The 27,046-nt window shown below is 42.3% G+C and overlaps 1 protein-coding gene across 1 annotated transcript; it reads left to right on the forward strand.

Annotated features, from left to right (window-relative positions):
* The first annotated feature begins 2,582 nt into the window (after window positions 1-2,582).
* Window positions 2,583-23,776, forward strand: LOC311489370 (protein APCDD1). Its single transcript, XM_084546435.1, has 5 exons — window positions 2,583-2,978; window positions 9,771-9,951; window positions 10,561-11,086; window positions 19,863-20,184; window positions 22,665-23,776. The coding sequence occupies exons 1-5, from the start codon at window positions 2,939-2,941 to the stop codon at window positions 23,126-23,128; spliced, it is 1,533 nt and encodes a 510-aa protein (XP_084402561.1). The 5' UTR covers window positions 2,583-2,938; the 3' UTR covers window positions 23,129-23,776.
* Window positions 23,777-27,046: the final 3,270 nt, after the last annotated feature.

The raw sequence follows: 27,046 nt of genomic DNA on the forward strand, positions 1-27,046 counted from the left end.
GATGCTTTGATTAGCCACACAGGACAACACAGGGGTCAACACACCAGAACAAGCCTCCCCAGTTTCACCTCCCTGCCTCCAGCCTCTCCTCTATACAGCCTTCTTATTAATACCCCTTCCGGGCTCCCTCTAAATCCCATCACTCTGTTTGTCCGGATCTCGCCCGGCTCGGCTTTTCCGGTTGCTGAGAAAAGAAGGGAACCGAGAAGGAGAGGAGAGGCTTGGAATCACTCTCCCAGAGAGTGGATCCAGGATTAGAGGGAAAAGAGCAAATACCGTGGAGCGTACCGAGGGAGGCAGCAGTGAGGGTTAAGATTCCAGACAATAGAAATTAATTAGAGCTCCCTCAGTGGAGCGTTGCTCTGCTGATTAAGGATTGGAGGATTACTGGATAAGCACATGAAATACTGTGTTTTTTGTGTAACGGTGGGCCTCCTTCACTCTGACTTATTTTCTCACATGAAAGCAGGGATGTAAACTTTAAACACCTCGAAAGACAAGCTTGAGGTTTTGAGATTTTGTTGAAAGAAATCAGCCTTAAGTCAAAGTTTGGGTTAGTAGTGTAGCTTCTCCCTTTTTCCCCTTTAAATGCCTGTAATCTGTTTTTCAAATCTAAGAAATTATACAATAACTGGGTCAAATTACGATGAAAAAGCCGTAATCAATCATGAAATGTTTTTATTTTCTTCAAATTGACTGTTTAAGTGAATCATCAGCCAAAAACTATTAATAATCTTTGTCTCCAAGCATCCGATGGTGAGGATTTGACTTTAACAGGAGGATGAAAATAATTTGAAGGTCTTTCAGCACCGATAAGTCTGACTTCACAATATTTACATCACCTTAGACGTCCCCCTGAACATTTGGCCAAAATGCAGCTTGAAAATCTTTGGAAATCCCTTGAGTTCTGCACTGGACTTCTCTGTTTGGCGTTACAGCTTCAGTTTATCCTAACCGACATACCAGCGGGTTAATGAGTTTTAAAGGGAAAGTCCGCCGTTTGAGTTGCATTAAGCCTTTTGTGGCTGCAGCGGAAGCTGTGTGAAATCCGATAAATGTCTCCACTGATGTCAGCGGAGGCAGCGTTAGGCTACGAGTTTGAAAATGGAAAAAATAAAAAAAATGTGGGTTTTAACAAACTTCTGTTAGCTCGTTACTCATTTCTGCTCGAGGCTAGCGGCTGGAGACTGCAAACAGCTAAATTACATTGAGGGTACAGTCTATTGCAAGACTGTTTGGAGTGACTCCCTCCTCTTTAAAGCCGTAAATCACAAATCATGTTGTTAACTGTTTCTGTTGTTTTTCTTCTTCTAAAAAAAAAATGTGCAAATTAAAGGTGAAGCTTTGACAGATCCTTATTCTCTATCGTCTAAACTCATAGAAACTAGAAGAGCAATGGTTTCTGCTGGATTAACTAACCAAGTTTTTGTTAATTTATTATTTCTAACACACAATTTAAAGTAAAAACTAACTAACCCAAAAAAGTCAAATGTTGTACGTCTGATCTTCTCGAGTTAGGTTTGTTAAAACAGACAAAAAGGCATTAATATTATTAAAAAACAAGAGTATTGGTTTGATGATTCTGTGCAGAAAGTGTAACGTAGTTGGCTCTTTTTCAGACGGTGAATGAAGAGGAGCAGGAGAGTCGCCTCAGGGTCAAAAGATCAGAGAGACAAAAGAACCTCAAGTTGAAAAGAGAGTTGGAAACTCAAGGCCAAGGTCTCTCTCTCCCTCTCTCTCTGTCAAACACACTCACACAACAGGTGTTGGGGAAGGAAAATGACTGCCATGCTTTGTTGTTGCTGCTGCCGTCCCTGCAGGCACGCAGGCTATGATGAGAAGAGAAGGCGCATAATTTGAGAGTCACGGTCAAGAAGAATGTGCAGCATCCATCACGAATGATAACAAGGAGGAAGACGGGAAGTAATGAGAGGAGGAAAACTCGACTGTAATAAATTGGTGAGGTTCCGGGAGACAACGTTACCTCCATTTGAAACCAAATAGCACGAGGGTTTTCATATTACCCCATCAGGATTGTATTAAAACTTCTTCTGCCACAAAATGTAGTACAAAAATACCTTTCAGAAGAGGCCAAACATCAGTAGAGTTCAGGAACCTTTTTAAATTAGGGCAATCCAAAAATACCTCAGGTTTTGAATATAGTCTGACATGTAGTGTGTCTTAAATCTTCTCACTCTGACACTTTAAAACATCTAAACTGTTTTTAGAGATCCCACTTCCTGTTTTTGCATCAGATCATAATTTTACCAAGGAATCAATGAGAGGAAATAATATATTACCTTCTTAAATGGAAGAGTAACCCTAAAAAAAAGTTTTCACCTAAAAGAAAGTCAAGCAGCTAATTTAGAGTTACATGTTTTGAGCTTATTCTTGTTCTTTGCCAAAGATTTCCCGATTCGGCACCTGACTGAAACAACTCGAACACATGGGAGATTTTTTTTTTTTTTTTTTTTTTTATGGAAGTGTGCACTCTCCACGCCCATAAACTATCTGAATGGGCGGGTGGCGGGGAAGGGGGGTGAGTCCAATCTCTGGACACACTTTCAAACACTCCTCCGGGGCGCAGCACGCAGGACGCACCGAGGAAGCGCGTAAAAAGTAACCGAGCTCCGTCACTTCAACTCCGAAGCGCAATCTTTAAAAAAAAATTCAGGCTGCAGCAGAAAGTTTGGTCTTTCATTTCTATGCGCGATTCTGTAATTTGAACCTCAGGTACCACGTTTTGTTTTTGTTTGTTTTTTTTGTTCTCTGTGGCGAATCGGAGGCGCGTTTCCTATGATGCTCGGATTTTGCAGGAGTGTTTGCTCCACGCTTTGGAACCGCAATGTTTGGATAACTAGGGACGCTGTGTAAAGGAAAGGCTTGAACTCCCCAAGTGTGACCAGTGAAGCTCGTTGCAATCCCCCTGAAGTGCGGAATGGAGTCGTCATCCACACTGCTTCTCATTGCTTTTTTGGGTAAGGAACGTTTCCATGTTTGGAGGGGTTTGTTATTCTGTGGAAAAAACATGTTTTACTCCACGTGTGCGTGGAAAACAAAATGTCTACAGCAGTATCTGTGCTATACAGTATTTTGCATTTAACATAAAACAGGATACGGTTAATTATATTAAATTTCAGATGACTTTAATGTTTTATTTGAGGCATATTTATCAGATAGGACCCTGACGTGCCTTCATTCACCTCAGCACACCTGTCTAGCGTGTTTGTGTCCAGCAGGACTGATAATCATAATAACATTGTGCCTTATTCCAGAGTGATGTACATTTGAAGGTTAAACTAATAAATCCTTGGGATTGCTGAGCTAGATAAAAGCACTGAGAAGAGTTAAGAGCCACTTAAAACATCCACGCCTGATGAAAACCCCTGTCTGAGCAGCAGAGGATTATGGGGACTGCAGTTGACCCAATCCATCTGCTGCCAGTGACAGTGGAAGTCAACATTTGGCTGCGACTTCAAATGGCAGAGACAAAAAAAAAAACGATATTCTGGAGTCCACTTATCCTTAAGTGTGTTTAAGTGAATCTAACATTCAATTAAGTGGCGTGTTATTGCAGCCTTTCACAGCGGCAATGAGCATGCTCTGTCAGCCTAGATTAGGGTGTGCTGTAAATTCACCGGGGAGGAAACCTCAGCGAGGCTTTACGCAGAGGGGAAAGTTTTAAGAAAAGATTCACAGATAGAAGTGGACTCACCTGGAGCAGCTTTGACTTCATGTTTTTTTGCTGGCTTGAATCTAATAAGTCTTCCGCTCGGCATCAGTGGATCCTTCTTTATTGTATCTCTAAATATTCAGCAGTCTGGGCAACTCTTTGCTCAAGAAATCGCTTTTTTGATGTTAATTTGGATGACATATCTTTGTTTGTGCGTGTTGATTAGTGAGTTTGTCAGAAGAGGAATAAAACTAAACCTAAGTTTAATCAAAAATGCAAGCTGTAACTTCACCAATGTTGATATTTTGTCTGGTGTAAAACATTGAACATTGTCTTTAGCAGTGTGCAAACAATCTTAACAAAGGAGCTTTGCCGTGTACCAGGAAATGAGACTTGACGATTAAGTATAAGATGTTACTAAACACAAACCATGAACGTTTCAGTGCAAATGAATAATACAACTGAGGAAACTTTATTTGCATGCATGCAGCTATGGCGAAGCTATCAAATGACAAAATATAACCTGTGAATGGGCGTTTAAAATGAATGCCAGTCGCAAACATTCATCAGCCGCTACATTTGGTTTGGAAATGAACCTTTTGATGTTTGACTTTTCAAAGCGGCTTTGGGACGTCCTAACAGGACTCCAGAGACTCCGGATAATCGGTGCGGTAATTGCAGTGGGAAAATTAGCGACAATATTTCATCCGGAGCTGAACACAGCCTTGAGTAAGTTTGACAAATGGCAACGACGGGGAAAGATGGAGGATGGACGGATCGCCGTGCAGCCCGGCGTGTCGACCTCTATCAGCCAGGAGTGATTCGTTCCTCATGTAGCTGAATATAGCTGCACCGCGGTGGAGGAATTTAGGAAAGAGTGCTGCTAATGAAGCGAGGACCCCTAACAAAACAATCTCACTTCAAGGGTCCGTTTAGTCTCTGTTCTTGAACTTTCACTTGTAGCACTGATGGCAGTTGTCATAGAGAAGTGGATGCCCCCTCCACCACCACCATTTTAGTCCTTGATCCATTTATGTCTGTCACCCTTTAAAATAATATACATAAATCTTTTGATTTATACATATGTTTTAAAACAAGTACTGAGATCAAAATGGATTAAATTACCCCCTATTAGTCATGCAAGCTGTTCACGATCCCCAGAGAATGAATCCTTCTGTTTTGATTACTTTTCATCTTGAACCACAATGACCTTTGTGGTTTTTAGAGAAATGTCTTGGCCACCAGTGGCTGGATCGCCATGAAAATTGGTGCAGATATTCGTGCCCCCCTGAGGATTAAATAAGCCTCTAAAAACTTGGATCCTCTGATATTTCCACTGATGAATACTCGGGCTCAAAAACTCTTAAGCAAAGGACATTCTGGGGTGCCTCAGCGTTTTTATGCTTGGTGCTAATTGGCAAATGTTGCCACAAAATAAGGTGGTGAACGTTTTACTTGCTGACCGTTGTCAGTTCAAGCATGTTTGTACATCAGTATTCGACACAAAGCCGTTAGTCGTCTCTGTTTTTATATATATCTTGCACATTTTCAGTATCGGTGACATAAAAAGTCGCTTTGTAGATATCCTTAATAGTAATTTAGAATTTGTGATTATCTGTAAAAACCATCTAAAAATGTTGATGACTCATCCTGCGCTTGGGGGCGTGTGCTAATTTTGTGTCCAATGAAAAGCTTCCTTGAATTTCCCTGACCCTCCTCCCCCCTGTGCGTCTCTTCTTTCACCATGTCTCGCTGGTCAGTTCAATGCAGCTGACCAATCAGGGCACTCTGGGCTATCGCTTTGCTAGCTTTACACGCTTAAAAGATAAGTTTCACACAGTGCAATATTGATGCAAAGCCACTCATGTCCAATGCTGCTATAAATAAAAAAACTACTGTTATGACTTGTTAAGACTTCTAATGACTGACTCTGACCATTAGTTGTGTTCTTAGTAAACAGTTTAGCTGCTCGCTGCGCTAGTGTGATGAAAAATATTAACACAAGGTGACTGTTAGCCGTCGCCTTCAGCTTTTTATGGCTTTGCAAGTTGTAAACATGGAAATCTTCCCAGTTGCTACCTTCCTTCCCACGTACGTGCAGTGCACCGTGAAAGCTGTCCGCACACTTGCGTTACTCGTCAAAGACGGTATTTTATGCTGAATCTAAAATCCTAATCCAGACTAAGTCATAACTGTGTGTTTGAGTACTGAAAGAGCAATATATATGCTGAAATCCTTGAAGTAGAAAGACTTCCAAAATGGAGAAACTCAAGCACAAGGACCTTCTTTAACAAACGTACTTGGTAACTTTTTCATCTCTTGATTTCTTTTTGAGTTAACGTGTTATTCTCTCAAACCCTTTCCGATTCCTGCATGGTCAGTGCCAGTCGCTGAGATAACACGAAGAACAGTCCTTTGTCTGGTCTCTGCTCTGGCACTTCTGGATTTTTCTCTCTTCCCATAAACGATGTGGAGTCTCTCGTCTTGTCAGGGGTCCCAGGGCTCTTACCTCACCAGTGGGACCAGGCCAACTGGAAATGTTCGCCGTGGTTTAGGGCTCTGGGAGTTTTGTGGGCGCTTTGATTTAGATAGAGAGCAGAGGTTTGGGAATGAAGCAGCAGCAATGAGGGACCAGAGTTGGGTTCAAGTAGTTATGATTATTGCCATAATGAGAGTAGAGTTTCTTATTTTCTTTTCTTTTTTTTCTAAACAGAAAGCTATTGGAAGAAACTCCCACCACTCACACATTCAGGGCTCGTTAAATTCGCAAAGGAGAAGACGTATGACGCTTTCTCTTAAAAAGTAATTTTACAAACAGGCTACACATAACCTCCTTATAATCATTTCCTCATTCATTTCCCTGTGAGTCTGTTTTCCATTTTGAGTTGGATCACTACTTGGCTTTGATGTAACGTAGAAAAGATTTTTAACCGTGTGTAAAATAGGGCTGTCAAAATTAACGCGGATTAAAACGTCAACATGGTTAATCTGATCAACATTTTTAACGCAATTAAACGATGTGCAGCGTAGGATGACTCTGAACGTCTCTGGCATTTCGGGGAGTTTGTCCAAGTAGAGTCACCGTCGCGCATGCGCAAATGCGTAGTGACAGGCAGAAGAAGAAGAAGCTATTGTCAATGTTCAAGAATACAACGAAATTTCGTTTATCTGCATCTCTTGTAGAAATATATTAGAAATAAATATTAAAGTGCAGTAAAAATAAGAACCAACCGATAAAGATAACGTGCTGTTTAGCGTCTTCCATCTTTGTCGGTTGGTTGGTAAAGATGGACGACGGAAGCATTCGCAACGGTAGCTCTACTTGGACAAACGGCCCGAAACATGTTGCCAGAGACGTTCAGAGGCATTCTGCGCTGCAGGTGCGTTGTTTGTGCTAACATTTTTAATGAGGTTAATCATGATGATGAATTAATCCGCGTTAACGCGTTAATTTTGACAGCCCTAGCTTAAAATAAAGCTCACATTACGTTCTAATTTCTGATATTTTTGCTCTGACGCCGCTGACCGTTGATCAGGTCTGTGTAACGTCAGGTCAAGCAGCTAAATCTCAGACACTGAAACAACATCTAATTTGATGCTAGTTATTCCTGGATTAGTAGGAATCCGTTTATTCTTTTTGAACAATTATTTTTAATGGACTAAAACGTGCATAGGCGTTGGACTATATTGGACATAGTTCTTACGTTATTGTGTAAGTGAAATTGAATGACACATACGGTTAACCGTAATGTTTGCCTGAGGACAGCTTTAGTTTCCCTGGAAAATGTTTTACAGTTGCTGAAAATTGCATCGAAAATGATCAACATCGTGTAAAAGAATCCATTGTGCAATTTTCTGTCTCGTGAATTTAGAATAGCGGTGGGCGGATCCAAATATCGATAATATCGACACCAACGTTGGTGTCGATATTGATCGATATCAAAGTAATGAGATCGATTAAAGAGGTGACCTGACAGTTTTTTATCAAAATGCTGCTGCTATCACAAGAGTGGGGGAAATGTTGTCTTATTAATATTTGTCGTGGAGTGATAATTTTTTTTAAGAAAAACTTTTTAAAGAAAAAAATACAGAAAGAAGTGCCATAAAGAGATTTAGTTTGTATTACAATTGTATTGTAGTTTCTGAACACTCTGCTCTGCCTGAACAATGGTTTGTTTTCATTTGTTCTTAAGTGACAATTTTGTGTTGTTTCTGAACAAAAAAAACTTTTATTATGACAATAAAGTATTTTCTATTTACTTAGAAACTTTGCCCAAATTCTTCACTGGATTTTAACTGATTAATAATCCAAAAGGCAAATCTCAAAAATGCTTCCAAGTCGTCTTCCTGCTGGACTTTCTCGGTCCAAACACAAGCAACAAGTGAGGTGGCCTCACACTCGGACTAGTTCTTTGACGTTCTAGCATGAATACGTGCAACCAACGGTTTCATTAAGTACCTATCCCACAAAAGAAATATATTAGAAGGATTTTATACATATCAAAACATAAAGAGTATGGCTTTAGAAACACTGCAACCCACATTGGCAGGCGTCATGATGCCAAACTGCACAGGACACCTCCAAAAAGATCCATGCCTGATGGATCAAAGGTGTTTTGGCTGCACAGGTTTAACCAACACTATATAAGACAGTGTTTTTTTAATGTTGGCTCATTGGTGTATATAAATATGATCGATATACATAGTAGTTGGACATCAGTGTGCTTTTACTACATCACCTTTGGTCGAAATTGAAATTCACCTGCTATTAAACCTGATGTCAAACGTGTGTTTTCCAGGCCTCCTTTAAAATTCACACACGCTGGTACAGTCTCTGCCCTCGTCATTGTGAGAACAGGCTTTTGGCAGCCGCTCTCAGGGTCTTTCCCGTGCTCCAATCTGACTGCAGGTGCAAAAAAAAATAAAAAATCCAACACGCACACACACACACACAGACATAACACGCAGCAAACTGTGAAGCTTCTTCTTTGATTTTTAACACGCCTCCGACGAGCAAAGCGGCGTTACTAATGCTGCCAGCTGAGTCGGGGGGAGGATCAAGTCTCTCCACTGTCCAGTGTTTCCACTGAGCAGCGCTGTGATGTGGTGATTTACACACAAGCCTGGGCTAGCAAGGAGCAAGGCTGGGTGTAAAACAGCTGGATGGGACTTTGTTCTCCATGGAGCTTTTGGCTTCTTTTAATCAGATGTTCTTGCCCCTCCCTCGGTGTTATTAGTCTCAAATTAAAAGCGCAGGGGCGACCGCAGCGGCATTCCTAGGCGTTAAGCAATATTGCCAGGCAAGTCGGGTCGGATAGAAAGAGTCTGAGCTAAAGTCTTCATATTTCAAGGTAGATTTTGATGATGCTGGAGTATTACATGGAATAAAGCCTCACTGGAATGTCAGCTTTAGGGCTTTTCTTTGGCTGCAGGCTTTAGAAATGCTTTCATTTCCGATATTTTATCCCTTTAAGCTTCAGTCCGTTGCTGAAAGTATTTTTATTTCATATAGTGTAGGGAGAGCACGCCGACATGGTGGGAACCGAATATATCTCAAAGTGGCTCTTGTCTTTTGTGGTTTTCTCCGCTTTATCTTGGTTTGTTTGAGTGTTTCTTGAGCAGAAGTAAGTTCACTTATCAGTCCTTCGGCTCTGACATTTAAGCTTTGCCTTTTCATCACATGATCGGCCAGCATTAACCCATAAAGACTCCACTCATACCAGGTGTTGCAGGTCGCAGATAAAGCCCTGTAATCCCCGCCGTGATGACATGAGTTAAAATGACTAAGTTAAGTCCTTTAAACGCTTCAAAGAGGCCTGACAGATGGAAAACATGAGAGGAAACTGCTCTTTGTGTTTGATCTCGATGTAATTATCATATTAGCTGTCCTCAAAGCTGCTAAATTAAACAGATTCTTTATCGGTTTATTTAACATTTCAAGCTCGACAAGGCTAAGATTTCACATTCAAACACGGTGAAATCACACTTCAAGCATCCATTATAAGGGCATTTTGTATTTGATCATGAAAGTTTCTCACATCCTCCACAAAAACTAAATTTAATTTGCAGGTGTTTTGCCTTATTGTTGTCTCCACAGTTTGGGCCGAAGGTTCCTCTGTTTACTCGGATGGCCGCTCCAGCCACCTCTCCCTGGAGAAGACTTTCGGCCGGTCCGTCAAAGACTCCCAGTGCCAGCACATGCTGAAGCACCTTCATAATGGGGCCCGGATCACCGTGCAGATGCCTCCCAACGTGGAGGGCCACTGGGTGTCCACCAGGTGGGTTTTTCTTCTACAACAGCCTCCAGACAGAACCTGCAACAGTTTGTTTCTACATAGGCATGCATTCTCTTCTTTGTTCATTTAGAGTTTACTATAATGGAACATAACTGATCTCAAGGACCTTTTTAGAAAGTGGTTAATGGAATTTAATAAAACCGATGTCTGCTGAGAAGGCAGAAGCAAAAACCACGTTTGTTAAGTTTTGTTGTGCATGTTCGTCTTTGAGAACGTAAAAATCTTCCGAGTAAAACTTTTAGATGTAAGTTCTGACATTGTTGACGTTCCCTACGAAAGAAATTCATTTCGGAAGCAATAAAAGTATTCTTGAGGACCATATTTCAATTTAAATACTATCAAACACAAAAACACATGCGAGGACGAGTTATGGAAGAACATGAACTTTTACTTGTAATGAGAAAATCAGTCCTCTCCACAGGATCGTATTTCTGTCAAGCTGCTGTTTAAACTCGGGCAATACAAAGAATGTTCTTCCCACACAAAAACCCTGCACCCAATCGGTTTAATCAGTGGTATTTCTTCAAATATATTCAGCGTGTGGACTTACACGGGGTTTATCTGACCTGCTGATCTGTCCTCTTGTTGCAGCTGCGAGGTGAGACCAGGTCCAGAGTTTCTGACGCGCTCCTACAGGTTTTACCCCAACAACACCTTCCAGGCTCACCAGTTCTACTACGAGGACAACCACTGCACCAAACCCACCTACACGCTGGTCATCCGTGGTCGACTGCGCTTGCGCCAGGCCTCCTGGATCATCCGCGGCGGCACGGAGGCGGACTACCACCTCCACCGTGTCCAGATGGTGTGTCACACAGCCGCCATGGCCAAAGACCTCCGCCAGAGGCTCAGCCGCAGCTGCAGAGGGGCCGTGAAAGGCCCCTGGGAGCCCAATGTGATCTACGAACTGTGGAGCGAGGAGGGCAGCTACAACTGCTCCAGAGAGCTTAACTTCGCCATGCACGAGCTGCAGCTGCTGAGGGTAGAGAAGCAGTACCTGCATCACAACCTGGATCACCTGGTGGAGGAGCTGTTTCTGGGAGACATCCACACTGAGCCTTCGCAGAGGTTGTACTACAAGCCGTCCAGCTACCAGATGGCCCTGCAGAACGCCAAGGTCAGTCCCTAATGATCATCTCTCGGTTAGAGTTTGGAGGATAGGGGTGAAATGTGGCTGTGGACTCTTTCGAAGAGCAAAGCAGATCGCTGCCAGTAGGTCACAAGATGAGAGGCCCTGAGATGATTGACTTGAACAGAAAACAAATAAAACCACAACCTTTATCCAACTATTGGATGCTTGCCATGAAATTTTGTAGAAATATTCACTCAGTCCTCCTCCATTAGCATGTGAAGGACTCCCTTGTGCCTCCAGTGCAGTTGTGACAGATGTGATCAGAGAATGGACATAGGCCTTCTGAGGGTGTCCTGTGGTGTCTAGTGGGGGCCTTTGGGTCATATGGACTGAGGGGAGGGGCCTATGTGGATCATCCCACAGATACTTGATCAGTTTGTGATCTAGTGAATTTAGAGGCCAGGTCAATACCACGTCCTGTTCTTCATGTTTTTTTGAGTTATTCCTAAAGCGTTTTTGTGGTTGCATCCTGCTGGGGATGACTGCTGATAATCAAGGAGTGTCATTGCTATGGGGTGGGGGTGTCTGGTCTGGTCTAGGTGGGTGCTACATGTCTAAGTAACATCCACAAGAATGTCAGGTCCAAAAGTTTCTCAGCAGAACAGAAGTATTGTCACCAGATGGTCAGTGTTATTCACTTCTCCTGTCAGTGGTTTTAATGTTGTGGCTGATCGGTATATATTACTAAATAGGTTGAATTAAAGCTGCTGTCAGTTGTAATCCAGCTGTCTTCTTAAGGAGGGTTACAGAAAGATACACCCCCAACTGTGAAAGAGCCCCGACTTACCAGCAGGAGTCTCTAGCTCAGCACCAGGGACGAGGACCCCTCCCGCCCACCAACTAAACTTTTGTGTTCATTGGAACGTGTGGACGAGCCGGAGGTAGGGTTTTGTTTTCCGTCCCAGGCATGCGGCTCTGTGGACAACCTCGGCTGAACTCTGCTCCCACTGTGTCCACCCTCCACGCCGCAAAGACCACACACACCGGAAAGGGCTTGAACTGAGAAACACGGAGGTCGACCGATTGATAACCTGAGTAATCTGAGGTGGTGAAGTCCACCTGTGTGGCGCAGCAAACCGGTCTCTGTGATTTATTTAAATGCTGTTTGATCTAAATCTAAGTTTGGGTCAGCGTGTATGTCAATAATCGTGGCCTTCATACCCATACGCGCTAAACATTTGCACAGATGGAAACCAGAAACTCTGTACACACTGATTCCATCTAGCGTTAAGAGAGAGCCCTTTCATTCTTCCACTGTGCTTATGGGATGTAATTTCTCTATTTACACTACTGAACAGTGGTCTCCCTGCTGGATGAAACCCTAGAGTGATGTTTTCACTGTCACCCTCTGCAAAGATTACAACGAAATCCTGTCCTAGTCCGCTGTCTAAATAAACATCCATTTGGAAGATGGGGCTCGGCGTTGCTGATCAGAATGTAAACACAGAGCGGGCTGAGGAGCTGTGATCAGACGAGCTCCCCCGTGGCACTGTAATGACCAGCGCTGCTCTCTTTAAGCCGCCCTGGCCTGTAGCGGCGCAGTGTGAGACCGGGCCCATCCCCGGGGGGAATCAACATGTGGTATTCCTAGAATTGTGAATCATGCGGCCATACGAATAAATCCAGCGAGCGCATACCAGGTCTGATTTCATGCATGCCTGAGGCTCAGATCAAAATGTTGCATGTGCTCCATTTCTCTTCAGCCTTTTCTTAAAAAAAAAACGAAAGTTGGGGTGCTGCAAGTCCAAAGTTTAGTCTAACACAGTTACAGCCGAAAGGATCAGTTCACCTAAATTACAAGACATAAACATATTTTGTTTCCTCTTTCTTCTACTGGTATCAAGCATAGACTGTATATAAATATGGATAATGCATCCCCACTTCCTTGCGTTGGCCAAACTGACACTATTTTCCCGGGGATACGGGCAGCGCAATCTTGCGACTTTTGAGCCAGAGTCTGGGCAGTACGGTCTGAGAGTGGAGCCACGTTATCTATGACCCAAACACACTTCCTCTAGACTCACTCACATTTAATTAATACTGCACCCTGCTCTAACTCCACCAGTTACAAGGAAATGTTGAATTATACACTGTATTTATTTATTTATTTATTTATCAGGTCCTATGGAAGCCCTTCACTGAGCAGTTAACATGGCAACTAGTAGTCATCATGATGTCACATCCTGTTTTTATAGCGTCAAATAACCAACTAAAACGAAACTTATCAGAATAATGGTCACTTGAGTATGCATCAGTATTATATTAACTACCTTAAATGACAGAAACCATCCTTCAAATATTTATTTGACGTGTATTTTAGTGTTTTAGTTTGGCGCAAGTCCCATCCACTAACATGGAGGGGGTGGAGCTTATGACCTATACTGCAGCTGGCCACCAGGGGGGGCTCTACTTGCTTTGGCTTCACTGAAGAGGAGTAGTTCTGTGCAATGAACAAAATGTGGTGCTCACAACACTAAAATTTAATTTTAAAATTGCATGTGCTTCCAGAAATATTCCCTTCTTCTTCCGACGTAGCGTCAAGTTTTCGCAGGCAATATTTCTTTGGCAGAAAGCAGTTCACATACAAACTTTTCACTGTGTTCTTTGGGTTATGCAGCAGATTAACAGGATTAAAATGCCGCGGGTAATTGCTTTAAAACTCTTTAAGCTAATCAGTACTTTTGGAAATATGTCAAAATAACTTGGGTGTCATCACACTCTGCTGTTCATTTGATTGACAGGCGCAGACAAAGTTAGCAATGAGCTGTTGAGCATTGTGGAGCATTTAGCAGCTAAAAATCTTCAAGTCTGGACGTGATGGAGACCAAAACGGCGCTAAAAGAAGAGTGAATATTGTCCTTAAGTTCATGTTGGCTACATGAATGGACAACTCCTTGCTAACATCACTGTCTCACAGTGGTGTTTTGAAGTTTTGTACGCTGCCCCCTAGTGGCCAAATTTCATTAATGTACCTTTAAATATCGTCACCCTGTTAAAATAATCGCCTAACTCATTTTTTCAAGTTTTTCAGGAAACACAAAAATGCAAATCCGCTTAAGGCACACACTTGGCATAGGCCACTATCTTAAAGGGGTAAAATCACATGATCTGATAAACTGAGGATGTATGATTCTGTAATAGCTTTTACTTATTTAGATGCTTTAGTCAGTTTCTGCTGAGTGCACATAGCAAATTTAGGTTTCTATATTTCCTTGGTGAAGCAGCAGCAGTGCAGAACACACACACTCCTCCCTGCGCCCAAAAAAAAAAAAAAGTGCTCAACTCAACCATTTCTTGAGGCTGTAATTGTTTCTTTTCGGGGGATTTTATTGCCACGGTGACGATCCAATCCATTAATCTTGAGCGGTGTACCCAGAGCTGGTCCCGGTCCAGGACATTTCGCTGGTGCCAGCATGTTCATTTGTGGTTTCTGGGGTGGAACTCGGCAGTGAGTGATGCAAGAGCAAAGCAGCAGACTATTTTTTTTTTTAGTGTGATTTGTCCATTTTTCTGTCGCCCCGGTTCGCTGATGCGTCACTGAGGCGGAGTAATGACTACTTGATAATGATCCTTGTTAGGGATCTGTGTTTTTATGTTGCAGCTGTTTAAACGCGTTTTGTTGATTATTGTGTGTGTGTGTGTGTGTGTTTGCACATCTCCGTCATGGGGAGGTTCACGTTTGACGCTGTTATGCTTTCTTTAGTTTTGTTCATCTTACTTTAACCTTTTTCTAAGCCAGTAAGCCCCTTAAATTACATTTAAAAGCCGTGAATGCAGAGCCATGAATCCAGTTGATCTAAGATAAGACGATTATTATGAAATTCAAGTCAAAGGATCCCAAAGTAAAAAAAACAAACAAACATGAGTGTAGTGTCTGTATTACCCACAGAAGGCTTTTAAATCCCGACACAGTTTCTGCTTCTCATAAAATGTTTGCTTCTGGACATTTATTTATTTTATTTTCTTGAACAGTGCCCAAATGGAAGAAGCTGCCAAACGAAGTGAAACTCGGCACTAATTCTTATTTATCTGAGGATTGCACCTCATCTGTGCATCACTTCTGCCCAGTGTAGTAAAAATATTACATTTTAAAAAGAGTTATTTCTATGAAGCATGGGCAGTAATATCCTCCCTCATTTCCTCTTTTATTTCTTCAATTCCAGTAAATTTATACAGTGTTTTGCTTCCAAGGAGGTGGAGAAGTTTATTAAATTTTATTTCCAGGATGTATTCCACTTCGCTGAAAGAGTTTCCTGAACCAGGTTTGCATAGATCCAGAGAGAGAGAGACGGGAATCAGACTTAAACATAACAACTGAAGAACAACATTGGATGGGTTTGTGTCAAGATAGTCAGTCCGCTACTATTAATGCGAGGTACAGGCTTGTTCATTATTATTTTCATCACCATCTATACATAAGTGCAGTTTGTTAGAGAATAATTTCTCTTCCCTACTGCTGGGGTCAGTTATCTGCCCTATTTTCTCTTTGAGGAACATGCCAAGGCCATGGTCCCTCTTTTGGCGTCTTCAATCTCACTCTCTGGCTGTTTGCAGGCACAGCTGTAGAGTTAGATGATAACGTCCTCCGTTCCTGGAAGACAGTTTGTATTTCCTAGTTGGTGTGAGTCCTTATCTTCATGTTTATGTACTGTAGCCAGTTGGATGTTAACACATCTCCCCTTTGCTGCCTCAGCCCACCTTTCTAGTATAAGAATCTGAGCTTTACTGTTTGACCCTTAGAACTGAGGTGGACTCATGCACTTTTGTTGTGATGACGAATCTTCTGTTCTCCCCGATCGAGCCTAAATAAACTCCTTCAGGCATAAGACATACAGGACTCTGGTACTTCTTCTTATTCTTCATCGGCATCACCACAAATTCCTCCCTAACACAGTTTATTCCCTCTGCGGGACAACGTAACCTGCCATAACCTACGTACCTAGCCTAAACTGGTCCAAGCCATTTATACTTGTTTGCTCGTCAGTCTGGCGCTGTGTCTTTTTTTGCCAGTCGGGTTGAATTTTTGTTTCTACTTCCTGCTTCACTTTCAACAATGGCGACTGAAACTTTCACAGAAATTTCGTCAACCTTTGCTCGATGTGTTCCATCTTTATTGATCCAAAACAATTGATTCCAAAATTGTGGCGATGGAGAAGCAGCCGGAAATGCTAAAGTGGGAAAAGCGCTGCTGCCAAGCGGACCAATCACAGCTCTTGCGTTCTGCCGTGACGCGTAGTTACGTTCCTCAGGAGGTGCGCAGGGCCTGGGCAGACGCCTTAGCTACGGCGTCAAATTGACCCAGAAGTATAAGCCGTGCATTTAACCCAGAGAAATTACACAAACCTGAACTGTCCGAAATGTGCTTTGGATGTGGTAATGAGGTGGGCTCCTGTACTTGGTCCTGTAACGAGGCGAGAACAATCTGGCATGACCTTTGTGACACCTTATTCAAGATTGTCCTCCCTTCAGATCCAGATCCCGTGTTTACAAGGTAATCTTGGGAAAAATCAGTTGTTCTTCGACTAAATCCCAGATCTAATTCATAGGTGTTGCTATATGTGTGGCCAGAAAATGCATTGCTGTGACATGGAAGTCCGATTCTCCCGTCCCCATTATTAGATGGTCCTTGAAAATTAACACTTCTTGCTAAAACCACTTATAACACAAAGAAACTATACACAACCTTTTTGAAAATTTAGCAGCCATATTTACACCACATATGCGCAATCGTTTACAACTTGTGAACTCTTGTTAAGATGGGATGCTATGTTTTTTATTTGTGTCAAAAGCATCCACTTTTTTTTGTATAGGTCAAACAATTGGCATAATTGTGACCTTTTAGAGCTTGTAGGCTAGCTTCATCTCTCTCTAAACAGATTTCCTTAAATTCTTTCAATATATATTATCTGTGAAATTATTGTCACAAACCGTAAAATCAAATAAATAAACCTAACATCCTTCCAGTTTAGTTTAATGCGGTTCAACTGCAAAATGATCTCAGTCGAAGGATCGTCCAATAAAAAAACAATGAACAGGGTCTGGATCATTATTTGAAACAGTGTCACAGCCGCAGTAAAAGTTTTTTATTTGCAACCTGCAAATAACTGAACAATAACCGAGCTGTGTAGCGCTCGCCTCGGGCACGCCTGACTCCAGCACTGAGCTGTGGTGACTGCAGCCGATTACAAACTAGCAAATTAACCTCTTTATACAGTGGCAGCTGGTGAAAAGTTTGTGGGTGGTGTTGTGTCGTATCTAGCCACTGTCAGTAAATATCTCCACGTGATTTAATGCAGTCGATAGGTGGGTGCTACATGTCTGAGTTTCCCAGCAGAACATTGTATTGTCACAAGATGGTCAGTGTTATTTACTTCTCCTGTCAGTGGCTTTAATGTTGTGGCTGATCAGTGTACGTACTTAATGTATTTTTTTCACTTGTTCACATGTGTTTCGTGAGTGTGTCGAGGTGCCCAGCCATTAAAATCCACTCTGCTCTCACACAGAGTGCTGCGTTCACACGAGGCCTCCCTTCCAGTCGTCCCATTAACCTCTCACTCAGTCAGTTATGGAGCTGCACTGGGATTATCTCATCTGCAGGATGTAGTGATACTCCTGTTTTTTTTTTTTTCTCCCTCCCTTCTTTCACCCCTCTCCATTTCTTTTCTGTTTTTGAACTCCCCATAAATCCCACACAAATGTAATGTTGTCTGGGAAAAGAGGGACTGAGTGGAAGAAGGTTGACCACCCTCGAATAGCAGAAACTCAGCCGCCTCTCAGGAGTTTTGTGTTTGGAAGAGGTTTTGTGGAAGACTGCACTAAGGCTTCCAGCCCCGAGTCCGCCCGGGAACCTCAAATTTCTAGTCGGGAGAGCCACAGCTGTCCCGTCTGTGAACGCTGTGATCACACACTGCTCGTGTGAGAAATGTGCACGTCCCGGTGACGTCTGTGAAAAAGCATGAAAACTCGCTCTCCTCTGTCGTGGCTTCAGTCCGTCCAGACATCTGTCTTTTACTGGAAAATGATTCGATCGCCGAGAAAAACGCTGGAACCTCGTCTGGCCTCGGACTTTCACCTCTGAACGGCGGCCAGCTCTCTCTGTTTGTGTGAAATGTGAATTTCATAACACAGTTTTTACTGATGATGGATTAAAATGTTCACAGCGTGGACACATCTCATGGAACATGCCTTTCATTCATCTTTTGTGGCAGCGTGAAGTTCGTAAACAATCTTCAGCTTCAACAGCTGATTTATGACATCATAGCTAAACTTTCTGGTGCTTTGAGATTTTCTCACATGAATAAATCTGCTTTTATGTTCCTGGGGTTTATAGCGGTGGAAAAACGATCTATTTTTAGTTAAGTGTCACACTTTGATCGGAGCAGAGTCAATGGTGAGTCATAAGAAAGAAATGCACACTATTAACATACACGATCAGGCATAACATTATAACCAACTTTCTAATATTGTGTAGGTCTCCCTTGTGCCTCCAAAACAGTTGTGAGTCATCAGAGAATGGACATGGGCCTTCTGAGGGTGTCGTGTGGTGTCCTCTGTGGATCATCCCACAGATACTTCATCAGTTTTGGATCTAGTGAATTTGGAGGCCAGGTCAATGCATTATGCTGTTCCTGTTCCTAAACCGTTTTAGTGTGTGTGCCTGTGTCAGGCTGTATCCTGCTGGGGATGGCTGCTGCCATCAAGTAGTGCCTGGTCTGGTCTAGGTGGGTGCTACATGTCGGAGTAACATCCACATGAATGAATGCCAGGTCCAAAGGTTTCCCAACAAAACATTGAACTGTCACAAGATGGTCGATGTTATTTCCTTCTACTGTCAGTGGTTTTAATGTTGTGGCTGGTTGATGTACATGTGTAACACGAGTATTTTGGGGAGTAAACGGTTGTGAGAGAGTAATATAGTTTTTCAATGTAAGGGTTTATAGAGTTAAAAAAAAATAAAAAATGGAGCAAACATTTAAATGAAACACATGATGGTGGTGTTGTGGCTGATCGGTGTAGATAAACGGTTTGTCCAGCAGAGGGCACTGATGAATTCAAAAATAGAGGAAGAGGTGGAGCCAAGGAGGGTGGGTGGTGTCTAGGCAGACGGCTGAGGACTAAAACATCTCACTAAAAGTGTCCACTCCCTTCATTCAGCATAATTTAAACATACGAGACGACGTGTTTATTATAAGTCGGACGCTTTAACGTGGAGGTCTGTTGGGCTCCACTCACAGTTGTTCTCATGAAACCAGAGGCAAGAAGGTCTTCTTGCCTCTTCAAGAAGAAGAGGCAAGAAGACCCCATAGCGCCTCTAGTGGTCAAACACTCAACCAGAAAACCTTTAAAGAACACAAGTAAAAGAATGTGCTTTGTGTTGATAAATAAAATTAATAACTGCAGTTTTGACGTCCCCAAAAAAAATATCTTTCTGTTTAAACACTGAAATAAATTTGGAGACATTTATACCGTTTTTTTTTTTTTTTTTTCATTGTATTAATATTGTATTAAATTTAGAATCAGTCCTGAAAAATATAATATCAAACTGTTAATATCTGTTTAATGATTTGGTTTCCTAAAATTTAAATGATAGCATTAAAAAAAAAAAACATAAGTAAAACAATGTGTCCGCTTTTGAGGAATATTTGGATTTGTAGAGTAACTGCAGAAAAAAACTTTACAGAATATATTTAGTTGATTTTATTGTGACGTCTCACAGAGTGTTTAATGTTACGTCTTGACCAATATTTTCTCTTTTTTTCAGAACCACGACCACGGCTGCATCGCCTGCCGCGTCATCTACCGCTCCGATGAGTTCCACCCGCCCATCCTGCCGCCGCGGACCGACCTGAGCGTCGGGCTGTACGGCCAGTGGGTGAGCCAGCGTTGCGAAGTCCGCCCGGAGGTCCTCTTCCTCACCCGCCACTTCGTCTTCCACGACAACAACCACACCTGGGAGGGCCACTACTACCACTACTCCGACCCCGTCTGCAAACACCCCACCTTCACCATCTACGCCCGCGGACGCTACAGCCGAGGGCTTCATTCCACCCGTGTCATGGGTGGGACGGAGTTTGTCTTCAAAGGTAAATGGCTGGTGTTCTCTCATTTTGCATGCTTTAGTTTAGTTTTTAAACCTCTTCTTTGTATTTACAGCTTATTGCAGGGGTGTCATTTTAGTTCGGGGGCCACCTACACAACAACTTGATCTGAAGCGGGCCGCAACAGTAACATAAGAGCACGATAACCTATAAATAAAGACAACTCCAGAATTTTCCCTCTCTGTTTTAGTGCAATGAAGTACAAAAATGTTTACATTCAATGAAATTTTTTTTAAGAACAGTAAGTGCAATTTCGGTGCTTTGCTGCCCCCTACCGTTTAGGTCTCCAGTGTTGTGTTTTGTCTGCAGCTTTGCAAATTCATCCCGTGGGCCAGATTGGACCCTCTGGTGGGCCGGTTTCAGCCCAAGGGCCATATGTTTGACACCCCAGGCTTATTGTATGTTTAGTGTGGTTCAAAAGCAGCACTAAATAATATATAAATCAAAATGTCAAGCATTAGGCTTTTATAGGTTTCAGGTAACTTACTTTAAGTAATGTGATGTTGAAATACGAATAGAAAAATAGCAAGAATTGCAAAAAAATACAAAAGTGTGCAAATTAGAATATAGACTAAGATTTAAATATGCTAAATGTCATCATAGCATGTGCATAAAATATATCAGACACATAACAAACACCAGTGCGTTTAATTGCTTGTTTATTGCAAAATTCAACTTATTACTTAGATTCACCGACTGGAGTGAAGCCGAGTCTGAGTCCGCAGTGTTTCCAGTGAGTCCGCTGACTCGCCTTGTGTACTTAGCATCATCAGCAGCCAGCCAAAGGACTCATAGGATTGGGTTAATGGAGATTACAGGCTCGTGATTCCTGACTCAAATCTTCCTCCTCAGGTTATCTTTGGACAGAGCCAAGCTAGCTTTATCCCTCCGATTATGCCAAAGTCCCAGAAACGAGATTAGCAGTGTTAGTAAAGTGAAGCTCTTTGCAGTACAATATAAGATACAACCCAGGAAGGAAGATTGGAGCTACCGTTGTTTTGTAATAAAACAATCAACTTCTAATTTCATGTATAATTTTTATATATTTGTAGTTACTAATAAGTTAAGATATGTATGATACAGGCCTGTAAACCAGGAGTTAACAGCGATCAGTCGTTTAGATATTGTACACCTTTCCCTGAGTCATTCAGGAAACAAACAGTAGGAATAATAGTTACTGATAAATACTGATGAAACAAACAAGATATGGCAGGAAGTGTTGGTCTTGCTCCATCTAAAGCATACGTGTCAAACATACGGCCCGGGGGCCAAAACCGGCCCGCCAGACGGTCTAATCTGGCCCACGGGATGAATTTGCAAACTGCAAAAGTTACATTGAAGACATTAACTGCAATTTTTCCAATAAAAGTAATTGCTATTCCTAGAGTTCACAGAGATATAGTAAGAGCTGTGGACATAACACAACACTGAGACCTAGAACTAAACAGAAATTGCATTTCTTTTTCTTAAGAAATGTCCAGTCATTAAATGCAAACATTTTCATAATGTTCTTCTTTGCACTAAAACAAAGGGAAACATTTGGAGTTGTCATTATTTATAGGTAAATACGCTATTGTGTTATTGGTCTGGCCCCCTTGAGATCAAGCTGGGTTGCATGTGGCCCCTGAACTAAATTGAGTTTGACACCAGTGGTCTAAAGTAAGAAAATCTCCTAGTTTCCAGACTTAATGCTAAGCTAGGCTAAACGTCTTCAGCTTCATCTCAGTCTTAGCAATAAAGCTACAAACTGTCAAAATGTTTGAAGCATGTTGTTCGTCGGTCACTTGAACAAACTCTTTACGGGTTCGTGTGACGTCGCTGAATATGTTATAAGTTGCAGGTGACTTCACGTTTACAAGGTGTTAGTCATGTTCTGTTAACTAGCACTAAAGGAAAAACCACAGAGTAAGAATATCAGCTGAAGTCCTGTACAACTGAAATATAGGTTTAGGTTCAAAAGCCCTATTCGCACAGGATTATCTTTACCTGGGGACGTCGTGAAGAAATTACCTGGCAGTATTTAAATCAGCTCCAGTTTTGCAGATTAACACGTTAATGGTTGATTTAATGATTTAATCCGTCCAAACTTTATTTATTTACAGCTCATCCTTCATAATTCTTAAGTGAGCCAGAAAAAAAGCCGCGAATCAGACAAAAGTCTTGAAAAAGTAAAATCTCATCCCCAAATTACAGAGATTCTCGTTGGATTATCACAGGACATCTGTGTTACGAGAAATAGGTCATTTGTGGTGTAGTTTTTTACAAATTAAAGATATGGCCAATTCGCACGGGATTAAGATAGCAGTTATTGCAAATTACCGGAGGTCCCCAAATAAAACTAGTCCCGTGCGAACTTAAAATAGGACCGACTTATCCTGAAGAACAAAAGCGAATACAGATACTTTAGAGTGTTGTATTTACCCATCTAGACTTTACTAACAGGTGTTTTCTTCTTCTTCTTCAAGTGAACCACATGAGAGTGACGCCCATGGACCTGGCCACCACCTCCCTCCTTAACGTCTTCAACGGTAACGAGTGCGGAGAGCAGGGGTCCTGGCAGGTCGGCGTGGAGCAGGACGTCACCTTGACCAACGGCTGCGTGGCGCTGGGAATCCGGCTGCCCCACACGGAGTACGAGCTCTTCCGCATGGAGCAGGACGCCCACGGCCGCTACCTGCTCTACAACGGCCAGCGTCCCAGCGACGGCTCCAGCCCGGACCGACCGGAGAAGCGGGCCACCTCCTACCAGATGCCCCTGGTCCAGTGCTCGTCGAGCAGCCAGCGGTCCGATCACAGGCAAGGGGAGGACGCGGACAGGCCTCGGATGCACCACAACGACTGCTCGGGGTTTCACAGAGGCAGCCAGGAACGAGTCGCGGCGGCTCTGGCCACGTTCGTCACCGCCCTGCTCCTCTCCTGGCAAACTTAAGAGAGCACAGAACAGGACAACAAGGAGACTGCTTGTTGAAACTTTACCTTGTTTTTTTTTTCTGGTGTGGAGGAGGATTTAAAAAAGAAATCCCTGAACCTCTGACGCTACCAAAGACTCGACACTGCTGCACCACAGAAACTGCACTTTAGAGTGGAACCAAAGACCGAGCCGTCTGTGTTTTCACAAAGATGTCTTTATATCCACACAGACCTGACGATGTGTTTTACACAGGTTATTTACCTACAACATGGTTTTGTACGAGCAAAAAGACACGATTTGGTGAACATGTTCTCCAGAGAAGCTCTTGACGATGACCTCCCTGTCTCGAGGAGATACGCTTTGAGTCGCTGTTTACAGTAAAAGGGAACTATAGTTAAAGCTCTTTCTTTTAATATAACCTAAAGGACGGTGAACTCCACAGCAGGTATTAGGCTCCTTTTATTTTCTGAATAAACATCACATTGTTGTTCTGAAACATCTTCATGTAATTACATTTCATGTATTCTAGAGAGGGTTTTTTTTTTTTTTTTTTGCCTCACTGCTCAGACAGCTGTGGTCGTCACGGGTCGACACTTGACCTTCAAACTTTGTAAAACTCTGGAAATTTAAAAATAAAACTAACACGGAGTTCATCTACACTGTCAACTTGTTTAATGTGCAGTACGTGACCATAACTGTTCAACTTCTATTAAATAAGTTGGTATTTCTAAAAGGTTTAGCGATCTACAGTTACTGTGGGCAATGAAATTGGCCTGAATGAATGAGATGAAAGAGATCCAGCTCCTGGTTTTATCCAGAGATGCCGTAACAGAGAATTAAACTATAGAAGATTGGAGGAAAATGGCCATCATGGTTTACTTGAACATAAGGTGAGTTTTCAGTTTACTACACACGAAACAAACCCAAGAAAAACAGTGAATCCTCATGAATAAGACACTGAAACGAAGGAACATTTAAATAACATTTTAAATAACTAAAAAGAGAAACTACCAGTAATAAAAGGAACGTTCTGCAGTTTAAAGGGGAATTACTGTTTTTTTACAACCTGGACATTATTTCTGGCATAAAATACGATTGTTTACTCACCCATATAACTTTGGTGTCATTTTAGTCATTCGGATGATATTTAGATCCGTGTATATCCATATAGTGGGAGTGACTGGGGCACTGAAACGCAGTCCCTAAATAACGCACTGCAGCGAAACTCATTTCACCAATATTTTGTTATGATACGCTAGTGCTATTCCCTGTTGAGTCCAGAGTTACCTGTTATCTATTCACGGACGTGCAGCGGTTTGTTGTTCTTTGGCCAGCTGTTCCTTTCTCTGTCTCCGCATCCTCCTTTCAACGAGCTCCTCATCTGTATACTCTGGCTCAAAACGGTAAGAACCTCCATCATAAACAAAGTCGTCGTCCACAGCCTCAGAATCTGAAAAATATTCAGCCATGTTGCAAAAAACTAGCTGTAGCAAATTACAGGTAAACAAGCTGACGGCGCTCAGAGATGACATCATCCAGGTCAGAGGTTAGTAGGTCAATCTACAGACCCCGGATGATGATAACAGGTAACTCCGGACTCAAAGGGGAATAACACTAGCGTATCATAACAAAATATTGGTGAAATTAACGAGTTTCGCGGCAGATAATGCGTTATTTAGAGGCTGCGTTTCGGTGCCCCAGTCACTCCCACTATATGGATATACGCTGATCTAAATATCGATACGATCGTATTTTATGCCAGAAATAAGGTCCAGGTTGTAAAAGTAATTCCCATTTAAGTGCTTCTTTTCCAGACATTAACTCTCATTTAGTTTGTTATGTTACAGGATGCACTTACCAGGTCGACTTAAACATAACACGCCAACGAGCACATTTCAGATAAAACGATAAATCCTTCTTAATAATAATCAGCCACAACATTATGACCACTTACAGGAGAAGTGAATAACATTGACCATCTTGTGACAATTCAGTGTTCTGCATAGAAACTTTTGGACCTGGCATTCATGTGGATGTTACTTAGACATGTAGCACCCACCTAGACCAGACCAGACCAGACACCCCCACCCCATAGCAATGACACTCCTTGATGGCAGCAGCCATCTTCAGCTGGATGCAGCCTGACAGCCAGGCACAAAAACGGTTTAGGAACAACTAAAAAAAATATGAAAAACAGTACAATGTGTTGACCTGGCCTCCAAATTCACTAGATCCCAAACTGTTCAAGTATCTGTGGGATGATCCACAGAGGCCTTAACCCACAGGACCCCACACTAACACCACCACAGGACACCCTCAGAAGGCCCATGTCCATTCTCTGACAACTGTTTCGGATTCACAAGGGAGACCTACACAATATTAGGAAGGTGGTCGTAATGTTATGCCTGGTCGGTGTATTTAATCCTTCTGGACCAAATTACGATGCTGCTAAAAAAATAAATCTCACTCCTGTTTAACAGCATAGCCCGGAAACTTGCATAAGAAATTGAGGCCTGTTCTGATTATGAAACACTGCAGTCGTTCACCTTACCCGTCAATCACACGGAGCTCCAGCTGGTCTTCTAGTCGGGAGTCTGTGAAATTAAAATAACACCTTTTAGTTTTTATTGCTCCTTCAGGTAGTTTCAGAGAGAGGAATAAATTCAAAATACCTCCAGTGGGATTAAGGTCCTTGTGTGTGGCTCGGTAAAAGAAATCCTCAATTCTCCGGCTGGATCTGGATTTTAATCCTGAAGGTCAACATCACGCTCTGGATCGTGGACCAGTACCTGTTGGGGAGCCTCCAAAAGACCAGTAGGCCACCACACGACGAAAAATCATCCCTGTGTACCCAAACTAAAGAACCTGTATTAAATACCAAGATGTGTGAATAAGATTAAAACCTTTACGCGAACAGGAATGTTGTTTTATTTAACATACACAGATGCTGCATACTACGCATACTTAAATATTAAGCAAGGAGCATATTTGCTTTCTTAGATTTTACGGTGCCCAGCAGAGCATTTAAAACGCCTCGTTTTTTTTAATGGGTTTGCCGAGTTGACGTAGGAGGGAGCTGTATATAGACGCTGCCAAGGACAACCAGTCCTGTGCTGGAGGCCACCGAGCAGCTTTAGGGAGCAGCTGAAGGCAAAAATGTAGCCTCGTACTGATCACATTTAAATGAAGGGGGTTCTGCTCCACTGTTTACAATGCGTGCACGCTCGGGGTCGAGCATTTACGCCAACGTCCCACAAAGAATAGGCGCTGATGTTTTCCACAACGAGCGAACATTGGGTAAATTACTTTAAACAGCTGGGGGAAAGAATTTAAGCAAAAACAACTGCAGAAACCCTTGTGGACAAATACATTACATCATAAAAATGCTGTATGCAGGGGCAGCAGGATGGAGAATTGGTGATATTGAACATCCACTGCAATAGGAAATGAGCTTAAAATCAAACCGTAAATCCTAAATCCTTGCAACTATGCTAACTCTAAGTAGCTTTTTAGTATTTGGCATGTTGACACTGCTAAAAAGACAACTGGAAAGCCTGACAATAGAAGAAAATTTAATTATTTTTGAGGATAAGAGGCTCTATCTTCAAATTTACAGTCGGCACGTATTGTATACCAACTTCTAAAGCTGATAACGATCAAGATAATTGTCAGAACTGACGCTTGGGCCAAAGTTTACCAAGGAAGAAAGTTCATGTATTCCTCTACAGTTTTATTTTTGTTGTTTTTCTTTCATCAACACCTTACCACAAAGTCAAAATCGCAACCCTTGTCCTGTGATCTTCACCCCATCCCGGCCGTCCGGGGCATCCCACTACCAAGGGTCCTGTCTCCATCCAGAACCTTATCTGGGACTCTGCTCCATCGGAGCCTGAACACCAAAATATTTATTCTCAACAACTCTTACTACTTCTGGTA

The sequence above is a fragment of the Chelon labrosus genome, assembly GCF_963514085.1.
Source record: "Chelon labrosus genome assembly, chromosome: 6".
Classification (NCBI taxonomy): domain Eukaryota; kingdom Metazoa; phylum Chordata; class Actinopteri; order Mugiliformes; family Mugilidae; genus Chelon; species Chelon labrosus.

Excerpts from the sequence above, each read along its gene's own strand:
- LOC311489370 (XM_084546435.1), top strand. The coding sequence starts at position 2,939 with ATGGAGTCGTCATCCACACTGCTTCTCATTGCTTTTTTGG. Across the intron at positions 2,979-9,770 it reads GCTTCTCATTGCTTTTTTGG|TTTGGGCCGAAGGTTCCTCT; the intron begins GTAAGGAACGTT and ends TTGTCTCCACAG. Across the intron at positions 20,185-22,664 it reads GACGGAGTTTGTCTTCAAAG|TGAACCACATGAGAGTGACG; the intron begins GTAAATGGCTGG and ends TTCTTCTTCAAG.